Raw genomic sequence first — 22,295 nt, 5'->3', positions numbered from 1 at the left:
ATGTGTGTTTTCATGGATTTTGCCAGTTTGCCCTCTTGAATGTCTATACCAATATACATTCCTCCCAACAGTACCCATTTCCCCGTATCCTTGGTACACTTTTATTATTATTTTTTTCACCAATGATACATGAACCAAAGTAACTCATTTTCTATTTGACTTCTGCCTTCTCAAAATTCTTAAACATTTCTCATCCACTGTTGTTATCTTCTCTGTTTTAATGAATATTCTTCTTCTTTATTCTTTCTTCTAAATGTATCCTTGACATATGACATAAATACTATATTTTGTGCAGAATGGTAATTAAACACTGTAACTATTTCTTAGAGAATCATTATTAAATCAGGGAATCTGTTATGTTTTTGAAAATATATTAGAAATGATTTTTGAATTTTTTTTAGGTATTAGAGTATTTAAATGATCTGAAACAATATTGGAAAAGAGGATATGGGTATACTATTAACAGTCGATCCAGCTGCACCTTGTTTCAGGATATCTTTCAGCATTTGGACAAAGCAGTTGAACAGAAACAAAGGTAAGAACTTTCTAAAAACTTTGAAGTACATTTTGAGTTTACTATTAAACTTCTGGAAAATTTTTTATAATGAGTAATTTTAAAAAATAGTTTTTGCTTGTGTTTTAAAAAATATTTTTTAATGTAATGTGATACAAAAGAATTAGATAACATATGTAAGTTATAAAACATATGAAACCTTCCACTCTGCCCAAGAACTACAATATTAATAATAACTTGGATTTGTTTACTTATGTGTTCCTCAACTGTTCCGTTTTCCTGCCTCCTCTTGCTCTTCCTTTCTCCAGAAACTACTGTTTGGAATTTTGTATTTGTCATTCCTTCGCCTCTTTAAAATGGTTTATATTATTAATGTATTGCTGCCCAAATAATATATTTAGTTTTTCTTGGAATCATACTGCTTATTGTCTTTTGGACATTGCTTTGTTTCCCCCTCTCAACTTTATGTTTTTAATATTCAACATATTATTGCATATAGCTGTAGTTCATTTTCACTATAATACAATATTCAATAATGTGAATACACCATAATTTATGCCATGTACTCTTGTCGGTGGGCATTTAGATAGTTCCTATCTTTAGCTATTATAAATAGTGTAATTGTGAACTCTATGTGGCTCCTGCTATGAATGTGCGAAATGTTTTTAGTTTGAAAGAGAAAACTTTTGTTAATATTTATAATCAATTAAAAATAATTTTTCAAGACTTTAACCTTTGATAGAACCTCAATTCCATTTTTTTTGTCAGATTTGCTTCAGTGAAGGCTTATACACTTAAAATTGGAGACAAAAATCATGCTCTAAAAATTGAGATAGAAAAAAACTAGAGATGGTGTGTTTCATTGTGTTTCCAGGACTACATTTTATTTACAAAAATATGTTTTGTTTGTGGATATGACTCTAGTTTGTGGAAATTTCTTGAGTTTGTTGGGAGTTCAGGAAGAAAAACCAAATTGAGTATTTAGTTTCTGCTACCAAAAAGTTGTGTGGCGATTTCATTCAAGGCAAGTACCTTTGAAATAGGAGTTAACTTTTTTCCTGCTCAATTTTATGAATGGTTTATAACCCTTAGACTTTATGAGATAATATATCTTTATTATTTGTTCATTGCTTGTCTTGCTTTTGGATATGAGGTATGATAAACTTAAAACTGTGTTTGGAAGATTTTAAATAATGTTTGCTATTTTATTTTATCTTCAATTTAGCGCTTTAAGAAGTTTATCATTGGTGTTTTAAAATAAGTATTTCTGTATACTGAAAACTACAAAACATTTCAGAAAAATGACCCAAATAAAGGAAATATATATAATTTTTATGGATTGGAAAACCCAAATTAGTAACCTGTAGATTCTCTATCAAAAATCTCAGTACTGGCCGGGCGCGGTGGCTCAAGCCTGTAATCCCAGCACTTTGGGAGGCCGAGACGGGCGGATCATGAGGTCAGGAGATCGAGACCATCCTGGCTAACACAGTGAAACCCCGTCTCTACTAAAAATACAAAAACTTAGCCGGGCGAGGTGGCAGGCGCCTGTAGTCCCAGCTACTCCGGAGGCTGAGGCAGGAGAATGGCGTGAACCCGGGAAGCGGAGCTTGCAGTGAGCTGAGATCCGGCCACTGCACTCCAGCCTGGGCGGCAGAGCGAGACTCCGTCTCAAAAAAAAAAAAAAAAAAAAAAAAAAAAAAAATCTCAGTACTTTTTTTAATAGAAATTGAGAAACTAATTCTAAAATATATGCAGAAATTTAAAGGACCTAGAAGAGCTAAAATAATTTTGCGAAGTAACATAGGGACTTAAAGCACCAGACTTCAGAACTTATATAAAGCTATATTAATAGTCAAATATTAATAGATCAATAGGACAAAATAGAATCAAGAAATAAACTCAGATATATATGGTAAATTGATTTTTGACAAAGATGCCAAGCTAATACATTGGGGAAAAGGGTAGTATTTTCAACAAATGGTACTGAAACAATTGGATATACATCTTGTCAAAAAATGGCACCTAGACCCTTCACACTGTACACAAAAACAGATTATTTAAAGTAATATATAAAACTGTAAAATTTCTTAAAGAAAATACAGGGGCAATGACCTAAATATAAGAACTAAAACTATAAATCTCTCAGGAAAACCTAGGGGTAAATCTTCATGACCTTGGATTAGGCAAGAATTTCTTAGATGTAACACCAAAAGTGTGATCTGCTAACAGAAGTTCATAAAATGGTCTGGGCGTGGTGCCTCACGCCTGTAATCGGCCTTTGGGAGGCTGAGGCTGGGCCGGCAGATCACCTGAGGCCAGGAGATCGAGACCAGCCTAGCCAACGTGGCGAAACCCCGTCTCTACAAAATATATAAAAATTAGCCAGGCATGGTGTTGCATGCCTGTAGTCCCAGCTACTCTGGAGGCTGAGGCAGGAGAATTGCTTGAACCCTGGAGGCGGACGTTACAGTGAGCCAAGATCGCACCACTGCACTCCAGCCTGGGTAACAGAGCAAAACTCAAAAAAAAAAAAAAAAAAAAGAAAAAGAAAGTTGATTAAAATGAACGTCAGAATTTAAAACCTTTTTTTTTTTTTTTTGAGACTGAGTCTGGCTCTGTCGCCCAGGCTGGAGTGCAGTGGCCGGATCTCAGCTCACTGCAAGCTCCGCCTCCCGGGTTTACGCCATTCTCCTGCCTCAGCCTCCGGAGTAGCTGGGACCACAAGCGCCCGCCACCTCGCCCGGCTAGTTTTTTGTATTTTTTAGTAGAGACGGGGTTTCACCGTGTTAGCCAGGATGGTCTCGATCTCCTGACCTTGTGATCCGCCCGTCTCAGCCTCCCAAAGTGCTGGGATTACAGGCTTGAGCCACCGTGCCCGGCTAGAATTTAAAACCTTTTACTTCAAAAGACACTATTCAGAAAATGAGAAGACCAAGCCAAATATTTGAAGAAAGTGTTTGCAAAACATACATGATTAAGGATTGAATTCAGAATATGCAGACAATTACAACTTGTACCAAAACAACCAGTTTTTAGAAGGGCAGAAGATTTGAACAGATTTCACTAAAGAAGATGTATGGATGGCAAACAAGCACATGAAGGGTTGTTCACTGTCGTTAAGATATTGAAGCCACAGTGAAATACCACTAATGAATCCTCTAAATTAGCTAAAATAAAAAAGATTGTCTTAAGTGTTGGTGAGATGTGAAGTAACTAGAAACCTCATACATTGCTGCTAGGAATATAAAATTGTATAGCCCCTTGGGAAAAGTTTTGCAGTTTCTTAAAAAGTCAAACATGTCGGGCTGGGCTGGGCTGGGCTACGCGGCTTGAGCCTGGCTCTATCCAGAGCGAGACCCTGATGGCTGCGGTGTTTCTGGTAATGCTTTATGAATACTCGCCGCTTTTCTACATTGCGGTGGTCTTCACCTGCTTCGTCGTGACCACCGGTCTAGTATTGGGATGGTTTGGTTGGGATGTTCCAGTAATTCTGAGAAATTCAGAAGAGACCCAGGTCAGCACAAGAGTTTTCAAAAAGCAAATGAGACAAGTCAAGAATCCTTTTGGCTTAGAGATCACTAATCCATCTTCAGCTTCAGTTACAACTGGCATAACCTTGACAACAGATTGCCTTGAAGATAGTCTCCTTACATGCTACTGGGGGTGCAGTGTTCAAAAATATTATGACGCTCTGCAGAAGCATGTTTATTGCTTCAGAATAAGCACTCCCCAAGCATTAGAAGATGCTTTGTATAGTGAATATCTCTATCAGGAACAGTATTTGTATCCTGTTATCTGATATACCCATTAGCACTGAAAATTAGACTTCTTATGGATAAAGTGTTGCTAACTTATTGATCATTTTTGGTATATTTTTGTTCTTATGGTTGTAGTGGCAATTTACCTTTACATTTTCAAAAAGTATTAAAAAGGATAGCAAAGAAGAAATATATTGCCCGTTACCAAGAGATAATAAAATTGAAGACTTTGGCACAGTGCCCACATCTCGCTATCCATTGGTAGCGCTATTGACCTTAGCTGATGAGGATGACCGGGAAATTTATGATATTATTTCCGTGGTGTCAGTGATTCATATTCCTGATAGGACTTAAAAGCTATCCTGCAGAATATTGTATCAATATTTACTCTTGGCTCAAGGTCAATTTCATGATCTTAAGCAACTTTTCATGTCTGCAAATAATAATTTCACTCCCTCCAACTGTTCCTCTTCAGAAGAAAAAAACACAGGCAGAAGTTTGTTGGAAAAGGTGAGACTCTCTAAAAGTGAAGTTGAGCCATCGGAGAACAGCAAGGACTGTGTTGTTTGCCAGAATGGGACTGTGAACTGGGTGCTCTTACCATGCAGACACACCTGCCTGTGTGATGGCTGCATGAAGTATTTTCAGCAGTGCCCAATATGTAGGCAGTTTGTTCAGGAATCTTTTGCACTTTGCAGTCAAAAAGAGCAAGATAAAGACAAACTGAAGACTCTTTGAAGACATTGTAACACTGAAAATTATACTTTCTACTAAAGATGCAGAAATTGATGATCTTGGAATTCATTATAACATGGAATCTACAGTATTGGCCATCAATGAAAATTATATTTTAACTTCATATTTGTATGGTACATGGATGATAAAAATTAATTATTCCTTTCTGCTTAGTGAGTGAATACTGAAATCCATCTGTGTTGATACATAAAAATTCATTCAACTCTTGAAAAGAATCTAAGAGTTTGGCCTTTTATTAGCTAGATTTCCTCTCACGTTAATTAGAAAAATCATTCTGAAAGGCAATCCATTGAAAATTTGAGGAAGTTAAAGCCTTAAGATCACTAAATGTTTTACCTTTGATGTAATCTGGAGAGCAATTAAGAAAAAACTTAATTCTGCTTAAAGTAATTGTGTGTTCCCTAGTTTATACAAAGGAGTTGGAATGAGCTTCTTTAAATCTTTTCCTGAAATACCAGTTTTTATAAATATCCATCTGTTTGGTTTCTAATCTCCCTTATAGTTACATAAATACAGGTCATAGTTTTTAAATACTCATTCTTAAATCATAAATACAAGATATATATATATATATATATAAAGTCAAACATGTATCTATACGACTAAGCAAATTTATTCCTAAGTATCTACCAAATAGAAATGAATGTATGTGTCTATACATAGACTCATGTCAATGGTTACAGCAGTGTTATTCGTGATAGCTAAAAACATGATAGCTATAAACAGCTCAAGTGCCCATCAACTGATAGATGGATAAACACGTGGTACATACATATGATGGAATACCACTCAACAATTAAAAAAGAATGAACTACTGATAGTCAGCCAAATGGATGACTTCAGAAACATGCCAAATGAGAGAGGCCAGATACATAAGACTATATATTGAATGATTCTGTTGGTTTGAAATTTCTAAAAAGCACAAAACTTTGAAGACAAAAGCAAATCGTTGGTGGCCTGGGTCTGGAGGTAGGAGCAGAGATGGGCACAGGGAACCTTTTAAATTAAAAAACAAAAATTTTTTTGAGACGGGGTGTTGCTGTGTTGCCAGGCTAGTTTCAAACTTCTGGGATCAAGCAGTCTTCTCCCTTTGGTCTCCCAAAGTGTTGGGATTACAGGCATGAGCCGCTGCACCCAGCTGAGCACAGAGAACTTTTTAGGTGGTCCAAGTTTTCCCAAACTGGATTACGCACACAGCTGTATACATTTGTTAAGATATCTCACTCTCTAATTAAAATTGGTAGTTATGCTTCAGTAAAACTTAATCTGAGTATTTAACAAAAGTATTTAAAAAATGGAATGAAATAATTTTTTGGTAAAAGTGGAAAAAATTTTTTTAAAGAAGACTCCATTTTTCTGAATTAGTAAATTTTTTTTTTACAAGGCAACACCAAAATGCTTATGACATAATTACTGAAAAGGTTTTAAAATTATTAGATCACTTCACTGAGTTGATGTGCAATATATTAGAAAATAATCGAATTTTTTAAATTAAGGATTTTACAGTGTCATAGGGTCATTATTTTTTAAAACAGTTTGAGAAATAATTCATATGCAGGCATGTCTCAAAGATACTGCAAGTTCAATTCCAGACCACTGCAAAAAAGTGAATATCACAATGAAGGGGGTCACACAATTTTTTTGGTTTCCTGGTACATATAAAAGTTATGTTTATACTATAATAAGCATGCAACAGCATTTTGTCTTAAAAAACAGTACATACATACCTTAATTTAAAAATGCTTTATTACTAGGAAATGCTAATGATCATCTGAGCCTTCAGAGAGTTGTAATCTTTTTGCGGGTAAAGGGTCTTGCCTCAGGTGTTGATGGCTGCTGACTGATGAGAGTGGTGGTTGCTGAAGGCTGGGGTGGCTGTGGCAATTTATTATAAAAGAAAGTATCAATGAGGTTTGCTGCATCAGTTGACTCTTTCATGCATTCGTTAATAGCATTTTACCCACAGTAGAACACATTTCAGAATTGGGGTCAGTCCTCTCAAAGCCTGTCAGTGCTTTGTCAACTTTCTCAATCCTTTGTTGTCATTTCAACAATATTCATAATATCTACACCACGGGTAGATTTCATCTCAAGAAACCACTTTGTTCATCCCTAAGAAGCAACTCCTCATGTATTCAAGTTTTATCATAATATTGCAGTAATTCAGTCATGTCTTTGGGCACCATTTGTAATTTTCTTGCTATTTCCACCACATCTACAGCTACTTCCTATCATCCATGAGGGTTGGAATCAGCGTCTTCCAAACTCCTGTTAATGTTGATGTTTTGACCTCCTCCCATGAATTACAAATATTCTTAATGGCATCTAGAGTGGTGAAACCTTTCTGGGAGGTTTCCAGTTTACATTCCCCAGATCCATTAAAGGAATCACTGTCTGTGACAGCTATAGCCTTATGACATAATTATTTCTTAAATAAATAATATTTCTCTTTTATACGAAATTTACTTCTTAAATATTTCTCAAATTTATTTCTTAATAATAAATTTCTTAAAATTTATTTCTTAAATGAAGTAAAAATTACTACTTGATCTATGGGATGCAGAATAGATTTTGTGTTAGCAGACATGAGAACAACATTAATTTCCTTGTACATCTCCATCAGAGCTCTTGAATGACCAAGTGTATTGTCAATGAGCAGTAATATTTTGAAAGGACTCTTTCTTTCTGAGCAGGCGGTCTCAGTAGGCTTCAAACAGCCAGTAAACCATGCTATGTAAAAACAGATGTGCTGTCATCCAGGCTTTGTTGTTCCAATTATAGAGCACAGGCAGAGTAGAGTTAGTGTAATTCTTATGGGCCCTAGAATTTTTGGAATGACCAATGAGCATTGGCTTCAACTTAAAGTCAGGAGCTGCATTATCCCCTAACAAGAGAATCATCGTATGCTTTGAGGCAAGACATTGATGTTCTAGATGGTGTCTTCCGAAAGAAGGCTGTTTTGTCTACATTGAAAATCTGCTTAGTATAGTGACCTTCGATGATCTTAGCTAGATCTTCTGGATCACTTGCAGTTTCTACATCAGGACTTGCTGCTTCACCTTATATTTTTGTGTTATGAAGATAACTTTTTTCCTTAAACCTCATGAGTCAACCTCTGCCAGCTTCTAACTTTTCTTTTGCATCTTTGTCACCTCTTAGCTTTTACAGAATTGAGGAGAGTTAGGGCCTTGCTCTGGATTAGGCTTTGGCTAAGGGGAATGTTGCAGCTGTGTGGATCTTCTACCGGACTACTGAAACTTTCTTCCTATCAGCAATAACATTCTTCCACTGTCTTATCCATGTGTTCACTGGAGTAGCACTTTTAATTTCCTCCAAGAACGTTTGCTTTGCATTCACAACTTGGCTAACTGACCCAAGAGACCTAGCTTTTGGCCTATTTCAGCTTAGGACATGCCTTCCTCACTAAGCTTAATCATATCTAGCTTTTGAGTTAAAGTGAGAGATGTGTGAGTCTTGCTTTATTTGAACCCTTAGACGCCATTGTAGGATTATTAATTGGCCTAATTTCAGTATTGTATCTCCGGGAATAGGGAAGCTAGAGGAGAGGGAGGAGGATGGAGAATGGCTGGTCGGTGGAGCGGTCAAAACATACACAACATTTATCAGTTAAATTTACCATCTTGTATGGGTGGGGTTCATGGCACCCCAAAACAACTACAAAAGTAACACCAAAGATCACTGATCACAGATCACCATAACAGATATTATAATAATAGTAATAATAATAAAAAACTTTGAAATATTGTGGTAATTACTAAAATGTGCTACATTACTAAAATGTGATACACAAAGTGAGCACATGCTGTTGGAAAAATTACACGGATGGCCTTACTTTACTCAGGATTGCCACAAACCTTCCATTTGTGGCAAAATGCAGAATCTACGAAGCATAATAAATCAAAGCACAACAAGAGGTGATGCCTGGATCATATACAGTTTACCTACTTAAAGTGCACAATTCAGTGTTTTAGTATATTCACAGAGTTGCACAGCCATCACTACTGCAACTTGAGAACATTTTCATCACCTCAAAAAGAAATTCTATATGCTGCGCCTTAGAAGTCACTCTCCATTCACCCTCACTCCGCCATCCCCTGCAACCACTAATATATTTTCTGTCTGTATGGATTGGTGTATTCTGGACATTTCATATAAATGGAATGGTACAATATGTGGTTCTTTGTGACAGGCTTTTTTGATTTAGCATCATGTTTTTAAGGTTCTTCCATGTTGTACATGTAGCAGTAGCACGTATCATTCTTTTTCATGGCTGAATAATATTCCTTTATATGACTATACCATGTTTTTGTTCATCTTGCTTTTTTAAAAAAATTTGCTTATCTCACCTACAAATAAATTACAGAGGGAAAAATGCAACTAATTGAGCACTCCATTTCTGTTAGCTAGTAGCTGATGGTATTTTAATAAACTGAGAAGATAATGAGGCGAATTTTCATGCATGGCTTGTGGCAGTAGGTGCAGTTCTGTGGTGTAGAGGCAATATGATGTAGTAGGCAGATGCTTGGATTTGTTTTGACTCCTGGTCCAGCTTTATGGATGCTGCAGATTCCTCACTTTGGAAAAGAGGAATGAAGAATGATGCCTAGCCTTCATTTGAAATTCGAAATGCTCCAAAATCCAAAACTTTCTGAGTGCAGACATGATGTGGCAAGTTGAAAATTCCACATCTGACCTCATGTGATGGGTTGTAGTTGAAATTTTGTTTCATGCACAAAATTCTTTAAAATGTGTATAAAATAACCTTCATGCTATGTGTGAAAGGTGTATATGGAACATAAATGAATTTCATGTTTAGACTTGGGTCCCATCCTCAAGATTATATATATGTAAATATTTCAAAATCTCAGAAAATTTGAAATCCAAAAGATTTATGGTCCTGAACATTTTGGGTAAGGAATACTCAACCTGTACCTCACCTGACTCATAGAATTTGAGATAATATTTATTAAAGCACTTAATATAATATGATATGCTGACATGGTATTAGTATTATATGTGATAGTTCTCTGGCCCAAACATGTCCTTAGTGTCTTTTTCAGATATTCACACACCCTTCCCCTCCACCACCCCCAAACCCCTTGGCAATTGTTCAAATAATGAAAATGAGTACTTTGTGAGACTTATTCTTTTCAAACTTTATGGCCTCATTTATTAAACTACATTGCAAGATGGAAAACATTTTTACTTCTTTTGAATGAGTGTGCCTTTTCTTGTGGATTGAAAAGAATATTCATTCAACAAAGCAACTACTATGTTTGTATGTCAGGCAGTAATGAGTGAGTCAAAGTCATTGCACTGTGTCTTTTACAGTCTAGAGAAAATAAAAGTGTAAGATTGTGAAACAATGTGAGAAGTTGAAAGACGGAGTTTGACCCTTTAAGACAGGAAATTGTTTTGACCATTGCCTCTTGTAACTGAAGAAGGAATCAACAAACATTGTTCAGCAGCGAGTGATGATGAAGAAACTGGCAGATGGTTTCCTGGGACTGGGTATCTCTGTACTAAAAGACTGATGAGGCTTTTAAAAGATACTTATTTTGCTGAATTAAAATTAAATCTTAAAATAGGAAAGGAGAAGAAAGTATCGTTTGAGACTTCTGTCAGATTTCTCTCCTAAAAACAGATTGACCAATGCTGTGAGCAGTGCTGGTGAAGAAAATCAATATATGCTCAGCAAGGAGCAAGTAAGTTGTTTTTTGTTTGTTTGTTTTTAATTAGTGGACTTTTAAAAGTAATTTTAGGTTCACAGGAAAATTGAGTAGAAAGTACAGAGTTCCCACTTAACTGCTTTTCTCCAGTGTGGTAGAATAATAAGATTGTAATAGATTATTTATCTTTGTATTTTTCCTGATCTCTTCTATCAGAACATTAGCCTTTTTTTTTTTTTTTTTTTGTACATGACTTAAATCCTTTTGTTAAATTTGAGAGTTTATAAATGAGTATTTTGACATTCATATTTTCTGACAAAAAGACTTTCACATAATTCCCAAGTTCCCAGGCTACTTTTTGCTTTCTCCATCCCACCCCTACCCCCTTGTTGGAATGTTAGTATGTATACAGATTTTATATATATATTTTATATATATATATAAATATATATAAACATTATATATAAACATTATATATAAACAATATATATAAACATTATATATATTTATATATATATATAAACATTAAATCAGAGACATTCTTCAGTGCCACTGAATTTTTTTTTTTGACATAATTTTAATAGCATGGTTTTACTTCATGGAAAAAATGGAAGATTGCAAATTGTTAAATTTTCAGTTAAATATAACCGGCCCTTGAAATTCAACTCCTTGATTTTATTAGGAACTTGACTTTTATTTTCTGTTTTGCACCATCACTATAGTAATGGGATTAAAGTTAAAACTAGCAAATTCAAGCAGATATTTCTATTTAAGCAGCTGTGATTAGAAAAGCAGATCTAATTTACTGAAGAAATGAGTTACCTCTAGATTTTGTTCTACTGTCTCCTTCCCCATATATCTGTTAATTTAATCTTTTTGGATTTGGGGAATTCAACAAGTTACTTCATGTTTTCTCGAAGTAAGATTTATTTTGGGTCTATAATTACTTGCCTCATGAGATCTTCCATTTTAAATTAATTACTATAAAAATATTTTTTACTGTTACTAAATACCTCAACTCTCAGTGTTAACCTTTTTTTCTACCTTTTTGTTGGGTTTGAAATCATTGATATTTTCAGATTTCATAGTCTATATTTTGAAGCTGTGTAGTCCCATATGTTAACGTAAGATGGCAGTATTGAGATAAATGTGTAGTGACACCAAGTGATTTTAGTTATTTAGTCAATTAGCCCATTGTAACAGGGGAAACTTGCTTCTTTAAAGTTCTTAGAAATGTATGCCAATTCTAGGTCTTTTTGCCAACTTTTTGAAGTCACAGTTCCATGGAGTTCAGCCAGGGGTATCAGGAATCTTTTCAGTGCTAGGAATCTCTTTAGTATTGAAAGATACTGACTAAATATTTTCTTTTCGTTTTGTTTTTGTTTTTTTTTTTTTTTTTTGAGACGGAGTCTCGCTCTGTCGCCCAGGCTGGAGTGCAGTGGCCGGATCTCAGCTCACTGCAAGCTCCGCTTCCCGGGTTCACGCCATTCTCTGGCCTCAGCCTCCCGAGTAGCTGGGACTACAGGCGCCCGCCACCTCGCCCGGCTAGTTTTTTGTATTTCTTAATAGAGACGGGGTTTCACCGTGTTAGCCAGAATGGTTTCGATCTCCTGACCTCGTGATCCGCCCGTCTCGGCCTCCCAAAGTGCTGGGATTACAGGCTTGAGCCACCGCGCCCGGCCTGACTAAATATTTTCTTTCTTTTTTTTTTTTTTTTTGGAGACAGAGTCTTGATGTATCCCCCAGGCTGGAATGCAGTGATATCATCTCGGCTCACTGCACCCTCCACCTCCCAGGTTCAAGTGATTCTCATGCCTCAGCCTCCCAAGTAACTGGGATTACAGGCACCTGCCACCATGCCCAGCTAATTTTTGTATTTTTAGTAGAGACAGGGGTTCACCATGTTGGCCAGGCTGGTCTTGAACTCCTAACCTCAGGTGATCTGCCTGCCTTGGCCTCCCACAGTGCTGGGATTACAGGATTATAGGTGTGAGCCACAGTGCCCGGCCACATACTGGCTAAATATTAATAAGTAAAAGTTTATATAACTAGCCTGGCTGTTCTCTGAATTTATATTCAAATGTCCAGCTGCCTTTTGAATAGACACTTTTTGACTATCACTAGATTGTAGGTCTACTAAGTCGTTATTCATTATATCTGCACAATTATTTTACCTTTGTACATTTTTTAAAACTATTCTTGTTGAATTGTATCCAGTTTTTAAAGGATTACTCTTAAATCTATTGTCATATCTGTTCTCGCCATAGTTGGAAAGTATACCTACTCTGTGCTGACCCCAACAGTAGAACGGGGAGGCAAATCTTGTTTCAGTTATTATTTTTAAAAAAGAAACCTCAAACACACAAAACCCCACAACTTTTTAATACCTGTTAAATCAGTAGAATAGGCTGTTTTGTGAAGTAGTAAGTTTCCTGTTTTAGAAGTATGTTAGTCGAATCTGGATGACTGTGTCAGAGATTCTATAGACGAAATGCTTCTACCACATAAGAGGTTAGGAAATGATTTCATTATTCCATAACTGAAGGCTCAGTTCATTTCAATTCAGCAAGCAGTTTTTGAGCACATACAGTGTGTGGTCATAGTGCTAGGCATTGGGAATACATAAACAGGGTAAGAAGTTATACCCCCTACATCCAAGGGGCTCTCAGTCTAGTAAGGAAGATGCCTTAAGAAAGCAATTTAGTCAAAAGCAAAAGGATGCTTGGGAAAGTAAGTCAATCTCTGCAGTTCATGGTAGTTGGAAATGACTTCTGTGTGGAGGTAAGATGTAATGTGAGCCTTAATCATTGACATTGTAGTGGGATGGAATTTACATTGGTATAGGATTATTAAAATTCAAATCCTCGTTCAGCATTTCCTAACCAAAACTTGGTCATCTTTAAAATTCAGGTAATACTCATGTTTCAAGATGTTGAGAAGGTTGACTGGAGTTCTGTGTTCATGTATTTATGTGTACCACACAAATACATGTAAAGACACACTTATCTTTTACCACTATGCTTTACACAATTATTAAGTATTTTATTAATTGTTATTAATACCATCATGACAATCATTCCAGGCAAAATTTGGCTAGGAAAGAATAAGGAAGACATCAAGGAAGAAGAGTATTGAGCAAAGGCCTACATGGGAATGAAAATGTAAAATACCAAAGTTAATTTGATGGTTTGAGTTAGACAGTGTTGGGAAATAAGCTATTAAATAGGGTGTTATCTATGCCAGAGAAAAACAGTATACTTTACCTGTCATCTAGATGCTGATTTAAAATTTTTCGTGGCTGGGCGTGGTGGCTCAGACCTGTAATCCCAGCACTTCGGGAGGCCAAGGCAGGAGGATCACTTGAACCCAGGAGTTTGAGACCAGCCTGGGTAACAGGGGGAATCCCTACCTCTACAAAAGAAAAAAAAAAAAATTAGCCAGGCGTGGTGGCATGTGCCTGTAGTCCCAGCTACTCAGGAGGCTGAGTTGGGAGGATCACCTGAGCCTGGGAGCTCGAGGCTACAGTGAGCCATGATCATGCCACTGTACTCCAGCTTGGGCAGCAGAGCAAGACCCTGTCTCTAAATAAATAAATAAAATAAGATTGTTCCTATTTCTGCTTTAGTTATTTGTGTTAATTTTAAATAAGTTCCACGTATTCTGAGGTTTACACTTAAACATCTCTCTCCTTAATTAGAACATAGACAAGTAAAATCTATTGTTATTTTTCAGGAATATTTAGACAAATCTACTGAAATAAATACACAGCTTTTTCCAGGTTATTTTTGAGTACCTGCTATGTTCAGGTTATTTGACTGGCAACAGAGGGTATACAAAGATGAATGCATTGAAATTGTCTCCAAACACAGTTTGGAGAACGAGTATAATAGCACTAAAACAGATAAAAACAAAATTACTGAGAGAGAATTAATTTGAACTCTTTGGGGTTTGGTAAAGGCTTTATAAGGAGTGTTTGAAGTAGGCTACCAAAGACTTTTCTTTCACTAATATCAGCATATCAGCCCTTAGTAATTGTTTTGATGTGTTTTTTAATAACCCGATTGAGGTATAATTCATGTCAACTATACATATTAAAGTGTACAGTTTGGTCAGTTTTTACATATATATACACCCGTGAAACCATCACCATAGTCAAGATAAAATATCCATCACATCCAAGTTTCTTTGTGACCCTTTCTAATTCACTTTCTATCCCCATTTTCAGGTAACCACTGATAGGCTTTCTGTCACTATACATTACGTTGTATTTTCTAGGATTTTATATAATGAAATCATAGTGAATATTTTTTTTGTTGGGCTTCTTTCACTCAGCATAGTGATTGTAAGATTCACCTGTGCTGTTGATGAATCTAATAGTTCATTCCTTTTCAAGACCAAGTAGTATTCTGTTATACAGATCCACCACCATTTGTTCACCTTTTGATGGACATTTGGTTATTCACAGTTGAAAGGCTATTGCAAATAATGCTTCTGAATATATGTGATCTTCGTATGTTATGTTTTGATTTTTTGGGAACCTGTCTAATTAGATGGAATGACTGAGTCTTACGTAGGTGTATTTTTCACTTTTTTTTTTTTTCCCTTGAGACTCTCACTCTGTTGGCCATGCTGGAGTGCAGTGGCACGATCTTGGCTCACTGCAACCTCTGTCTCGTGGGCTCAAGCAGTTCTCCCGGCTCAGCCTCCCAAGAAGCTGGGATTACAGGCATGTGCCACCACGCCCAGCTAATTTTTGTACTTTTAGTAGAGACTGGGTTTCATCATGTTGGCCAGACTGGTCTCGAACTCCTGACTTCAGATAATCCTCCCGCCTTGGCCTCCCAAAGTGCTGGGATTACAGGCATGAGCCACTGTGCCCGACCGTAGTTTTCACTTTTTAAGAAACTGCCAAGCTTTTCCCACCAATATATGAGAGTTTCAGTTGTTCCACATCCTGCCAACACTTGATATGGCAGGCCTTTTTAATTTTAACCATTCTAATGGGTGTGTAGTAGTACTTTGTTGTGGTTTTAGTTTGCATTTTCATAATGATCAGTGATACTGAGCATCTTTTCATGTGCTTGTTTACATCTATATATCTACTTTAGTGAAGTCTTTAAATATTTTGTCTGCTTTTTAATTGGGTTATCTTTATTACTGTTCTGTGTGTGTGTGTGTGTGCGCGTGCGTGTGTGTTGTCTAGGTACAGTCCTTTGTCAGATTTATGCCTAGAAATATGTTATCTTAGTCTATGGTTTGCCTTTTTAAAAAAAATAATAATATATATTAATGGACTGATTTTGCCCCATTATTGAGGCATTTCACCCTGAGTATTTATATGTACCCTGTGTATTTTGAGGTTTTCCTACTCTGGCTTGTGTGAAAACTATTCTTTTTTGTGTGTTAGCTTTGGGAATTGTTTTTTTCTTTTTTCAGACGGGGTCTGTTACCCAGGCCAGAGGACAGTGGTGTGATCATAGCTCACTACAGCCTCAACCTCCCAGGCTCAGGCAGTCCTCCCACCTCAGCCTCCCAAGTAGCTGCGACCACATGCATATACCACCATGCCTGGCTAATCCTTAAAAAATGTTTAATACATGGAACTTATTTATTTTTATTTATTTTTCTTGCTGTGTTGCCCAGGTTGGTCTCCTGGTGGGCTCAAGCAATCCTTCCTTTCTGCTTCCTGAGTCACTGGGATTATAGATAGGAGTAATCTGTAATTAACTCTGCTAATTTTTACCTATTCCTTTTCAATGTTTTTTCTCTGGGATTTGGATAGTTTTCTCATATGCATGTGCTGTTCAGTGCCAGCTGAAAACTTGAGGGAGCCCGTGCTGGTCTGCAGCACTCTCTTCTCAGGTACTTTTCCTGTGAATTCAGCCAGTGTGGCCTCCCTAAATTCTCACTCCCATCTCAGCTGCTCAGGGTGACTTCCGAGCTGTTTGGGTGTCCCCTCCCTGTGCTATAGTCTGGAAACTTGGCAGTAAGCAGGGGCAGTCGTTGGAGTCACCTCCTTTGCCTTCTTTTTCTCATACTATGACTATTGTTGAGTGTCTGAAACTTTGTGTGTTTTGTTCAGCTTTCTGGTAGTTTAAGGTAGGACAGTAAATCTGGTCCCTGTTACTCTGTCTTGACCGGAAGTGGAAACTGTTTCAGTGTATTTTTGCTTCAGGAATAAAAATGTCATACTTGAGTCATTTTTGTTCCTGATTTATGTTAAGCTGTTGGATTGATGCTTCTCCAAATACTCCCTGGAACTGATGTTTCAATTAGATGTGGAAGACTTAACAAAAATTTTTTTTCTGGTAATTTTCTTCCCAAAGCATCTGGCAGTTCATGTTGCTTATTTGTATACTTACATAAATATGGGAATTACATGAGTTGTGTAAAGCTGTATTTGATATTCCTGAATCATGTTTAAAAACATACTTTGCATAACATCAATTAAGTGTGAAATGTGAATTAAGAGCTTAGAAGGATCTAGCTGAGTACATTTAGGGGGAAAACATGCAATTATTAGTTCTTTTAATGGTTGAGCTTTTTGAATGACTTGAAGTAGTTGCTTTGTATCCTTTATCTACTTTGAACACACACATAGTTATTAACCCTCATTAAAAGACAGGATTTTAGACTTAAACTTTGTTTTTGGTTGAAGACATAGTAAAATCTCCTCACCAATTTCTGTAAGTAAAAGGAGGGGTGTAATTTGGAGAACTGCAGTAATCCACTTAATCATTTCGCACTATTATTCCTAAAATAAGAAGGGTTGACCAGATCTCAAACCTAAAACATTATGATTCTGTATATTTCTATCCAGACATTTATATAGATTACTCATTTGCTTTCTTATATTTGTATTAATAGTTTACATTTTCAGGCAAAATATGTATCTTTTCAAGTGGTTTTGTCACTTTTTGGAAAATGCAACATTCCAAGTTTAATGCATTTTTATCAGGGAGAGAGCAGAGTTAAAGGTATAATTCCTGTTCTTTGGGATACTTCTGCCAAGAGTCTCAAAGAAAGAATAGTAATTGTAATGACTATTATAGTCATTACAATGTAATGGGAGATGTAAGTTAATTTGAGAACTATGACTAATTGGATCAGAATGCAGAACATCTGAATTATTCTTAATTTGGTGTTAATTATTCATTCTGCTTAGACATTTTAAATATAGTATTAGGACAAAATTATCAGACTTTTGTGGAATATATATGACTCTAGGGACACAAACCAATATGGGACAGAGTTATAGACATATTATTCCTCAAGATGTCACATTGTAATATGTAGCACAGGGATTCTTGCGGTATAGAGTCTGAAATCCCGAAACTATATTCAAGTTTTTATGGGCCACATGCGTTTCTCTAGTACGAAGTTCCATTTTCTTAGATTCTCAGATGGTTTCATGTCCTTTGTGAAAGTTAAGAATCACAGATGCAGTGAGCATTGAGTGATTGCCTTGGCAGCCCTCCCTTAAAAAACATTTACATCTTCCTGTATTTTTTGCTTGTTTGTTTGTTTGTTTTGAGACAGGGTCTTACTCTGACATCCTGGAGTGCAGTGGCATGATCGTGGCTCATTGCACCCTCAACTTCCTGGGCTCAAGTGATCCTCACACCTCAGCCTCCCAAGTAGCTGGAACTACAGACATGCGCCACCACACCTGGCTAATTTTGTGGGGTTTTTTTGTAGACACAAGGTCTCTCCATGTTTCCCAGACTAGTCTCAAACTCCTTGGCTCGAGCAGTTCTTCCATCTGGGCCTCCCAAAGTGCTGGGATTACAGGTGTGAGCCACCTCTCTCAGCTTATTCTTCTGTTAAAGGAAAAACTTGGTTCTTTCTGTCATGGTATCCTGAACCTCACAACTCTGTTTATTGAATGGTAGTGACAAAGCCACATGATACCGTAGATAAAATAAAATATAGCAATCTTTATGCTCTCAGCAGTCTTATGACAAAATATATGCAGGGGTTTTATATAAGAAAAGCATAATTATGAGTGTCAACCGAGAAGGAATTCCTTTCACATTTGTTCTCTTTTTTGCCCTCCTATACCTACATACCTGTGTTTCTCTCTGTGTGTGTCTCTCTCTCCTCTCTCTGTCTCTCTGTCTCTCTGTCTCTCTGTCTCTCTCTCTCTCACACACACACACACACACACACACACACACACACACACTCTTTCTTACTCCCTCATTCAGACATATACACATACTCATACCCATTTATTGTTGCTAGTATTTTGGGCTTATTCATAGACCAGCTTTGGTTTGTTGGAGAAGATTGGAAGTGAAACCAGAAAAGTTCTCATACCATCTTTGGGACTTTGGTATATTCAAGGAGAAACTGGAGATTTGGTTCCTTCAAATAGTGATTGGGCATATACTAACTGGAGTTAGGCTTAAGAACTCCAGTTAGCTAGGAGATGGCTTAAGAACCAGATTGGACTCTTTTAAGATTAAATTGTGACATACGGCAAAGAGCAGTGTGTTCATAGACTTGGGACCAAATCACTTCTTCACAGAAATTACTGATTTACTTTATACAGTCCTGGCACATACCTTTAATGGCTTCTGGTAAAAATTGGATCATAAATAAATACTTTTATGAATTTGTTTTTGGTGTTTAAAAGTTATGAAAACAAACAAACCCTACTGTATGTGTGCACACACACAAACTCCGCAACTGTCTCAGCTTCTACCAGTTGAAGGTATCCAAGTCTCCATGTTTGGAGTCCACATATTTGGCATAGAAACATAATATGTTTTTTTATTTGACACTGTGCTACTTAACTTTGTCGAATAAAACAGAAATGTGAGTTAGCCTTTTATATGGGCAAACAGGGATAAGCATAAACAACTGTTGAAGAAGGATTGTATATTAGCTCTTTGGAAGCTCTTTTGATAATAGATAATTCCCTGGAGGCAGTTGGTTTTTTATATACCTGAGTTTGATATTTTGCCAGTTGAGTTTCAAACAATGAAATAGAAATTCGTTTATATATTGCTTAGTCATTCTTGTTTATAAGAAGAGCATTCTGAAATTCTTAACTATGAATGGGCCCTTGATTTGAACCATATAGTTTAAAATGTCTGAAAAATTATTGGCTAAGTCCTCTTGAATTTTATACCTCATCGTTATGAGTTAGATGTTTCACTTATTCCTTCTTTGAGAGTTGTTTGGGAAAAAACTCTGTTTTTCCTCTGACTTCACAACAACACAACAATAGTCAACACAACTTCTGCGTTAGTCCATTCTTGCGTTGCTGTGAAGAAATACCTGAGGCTGGGGAAGAGACGTTGAATTGGCTCACAGTTGTGCAGGTTATAAAAGCATGGCTCCAGCATCTGCTTCTGGTGTGGGCCTCAGAAGGCTTCCACTCATGGTGGAAGGGAAAGGGAGCCGGTGTACCACATGGTGAGAGCAGGAGCAAAAGTGAGAGAAGGAAGAGGTCCCAGGCTCCTTTACACAACCAAATCTCATATGAACTAACTGAGCAAGAATTCACTTATCACCAAGGGAATGATGCTAAACCATTTGAGAGAGATCCTCTCCCATGACCCGGTCACTTCCCACCAGGCCCTAGCTCCAACATGGGGAATCACATTTCAACATGAGATTGGAAGGGGACAAACATCCAAACCATATCATTCCAACCCTGGCCCCCCAAATCTCATATCCCCACATTTCAAAATACAATTATGACTTCACAAGAGTTTCACAAGTCTTAACTCATTCCAGCATTAACTCAAAAGTCGCAAGTCTGAAGTCTGCGGAGTCTCATCTGGAGATGAGTTTCTTCCATCTATGAGCCTGTGAGATCAGAAATGAGTTATTTACTCCCAAGATACAATGGTAGTACAGACATTTGGTATACCTCCCATTCCAAAAGGGAGAAATTGGCCAAAAGAAAGGGGCAGTAGGCTTCATGCAAATCTGAAACCCAGCAGGGCTGTTGTTAAATCTTTTTTTTTCTTTTTCTTTTTTTTTTTATTTTTTATTTTTCTCTCTTTTTTTAAACAGAGTCTCACTCTGTTGGTCCAGGCTGGAGTGTAGTGACATGATCACAGCTCACTGCAACCTTGACCTCTCTGGCACAAGCGATTCTTCCACCTCAGCCTCCCAAGTAGCTAGGACCTCAGGAGTGCACCACCATGCCTGGCTAATTTTTCTATTTTTAGCAGAAACAGGGTTTCGCCATGTTGCCCAGGCTGGTCTTGACCTTCTGAGCTCAAGTGATCTGCCCACCTCGGCCTCCCAAAGTGCTAGGATTGTAGGTGTGACCCACTGTGCCAAGCCAGTCATTAAATCTTAAAGCTCCAAAACAATTTCCTTTGATTCCCCATCCCACATCCAGGGCAAACTGGTACAAAGGTGGGCTCCCAAGGCCTTGGGCAGCTCTGTGTCTGTGACTTTGCAGGGTGCAGCCCCTATGGCTGCCCTCATGGGTTAGAGTTGAATGCCTGTGGCTTTTCCACACCGAGGTTACAAGCTTCTGATGGCTCTACCATTCTTGGATCTGAAGGACAGCAGTCCCCTTCTCACAGCTCCACTGTACAGTTCCCTGGTGGGGACTCTGTGGCGGGACTCCATTGTGATGTTTCCCCCTGGCACTGCCCTAGAAGAGTTTCTCTATGGAGAGCCTCTGCCCTTGTGGCAGGCTTCTATGTGGGTACCCAGTCTTTCCCATAAATTCTCTGGAATTTAGATGGGAGCTGCCAAGCCTTCTTTACTCTTATACTGTGCACCTACAGGCTTAATACCACATGGAAGTCGCCAAGACTTATGGTGGCTTGTGTTCTCTAAAACTGTGACCTGAGCTGTACCTGGGGCCCTTTGAGCCACAGCTGAAGCCAGAGCTACTGGGATGTGGGGAGCAGTGTCCTGAGGCTGGCCAGGGCAGCAATGCTCCGTGCCTGGCCCCTGAAATCATTCAGTCCTCCTAGGCTTCTTGGGCCTGTGATGAGAAGGGATTCCTCAAAGATTTTTGAAATGCTTTCAAGGCCTTTTTCCCATTGTCTTGGATATTAGCACCTGGTTCCCTTTTAGTCATGATAATCTCTCTCTTTTTTTTTTCTTTTGGAAATAGAGTTTTTCTCAGTTACACAGGCTGGAGTACAGTGGCATGATCGTAGCTGGGACTACAGGCATGCACCATCACACCCAGCTAATTATTTTATTTTTTGTAGAGATGGGGGGTCTCACGTTGTTGCCCAGGGTGGTCTTGAACTCCTGGGCCCAAGTGATCCTCCTGCCTTGACCTCCCAAAGTTCTGGTATTACAGGCATGAGCTAACATGCCCTGGCCATGATAACCTCTTTATCAGGTGGTTGCTCCACAACCTGCTTGGATTCTTCTCCTGAAAATACTTTTTCTTTCTCTATCACATGGCTCGACTGAAAATTTTCCAAACTTTTACACTCCACTTCCCTTTTGTATATAAGTTCTAACTTTAAGTCATTTATGTGCTCCCATATTTGATCATTGGCTGTTGGACGCAGCCAGGCCACATCTTGAATGCTTTGCTACTAAGCAGTTTCTTCTGCCAGATATCCTAGACCATCACTC

General features: G+C 37.6%; 1 protein-coding gene and 1 pseudogene across 5 annotated transcripts in view; both read left to right on the top strand.

The window, feature by feature from the left end:
• Window positions 1-22,295, top strand: part of LOC105480955 (multiple inositol-polyphosphate phosphatase 1) — a 52,484-nt gene that overhangs the window by 14,719 nt on the left and 15,470 nt on the right. For 2 of the 5 annotated variants that reach the window (XM_011740178.2, XM_071069540.1), the window contains exons 4-5: window positions 402-535; window positions 10,697-10,757. The exons of 1 other annotated variant lie outside the window; for it this stretch is intronic. In XM_011740178.2, coding sequence (XP_011738480.2) covers window positions 402-535; window positions 10,697-10,757 — 195 coding nt within the window. Of the gene's footprint in view, window positions 1-401; window positions 536-10,696; window positions 10,758-13,631; window positions 13,685-22,295 lie in introns of all 5 variants that reach the window. 2 more of the 5 variants (XM_011740184.2, XM_011740171.2) reach the window with 2 other exon arrangements.
• On the top strand, window positions 3,237-10,690 carry LOC105480945 (cell growth regulator with RING finger domain protein 1-like; annotated as a pseudogene).

This window comes from Macaca nemestrina, chromosome 9 (assembly GCF_043159975.1).
Source record: "Macaca nemestrina isolate mMacNem1 chromosome 9, mMacNem.hap1, whole genome shotgun sequence".
In the NCBI taxonomy this organism is placed as follows: domain Eukaryota; kingdom Metazoa; phylum Chordata; class Mammalia; order Primates; family Cercopithecidae; genus Macaca; species Macaca nemestrina.
This window is presented reverse-complemented; position numbering and strand designations above follow the sequence as displayed.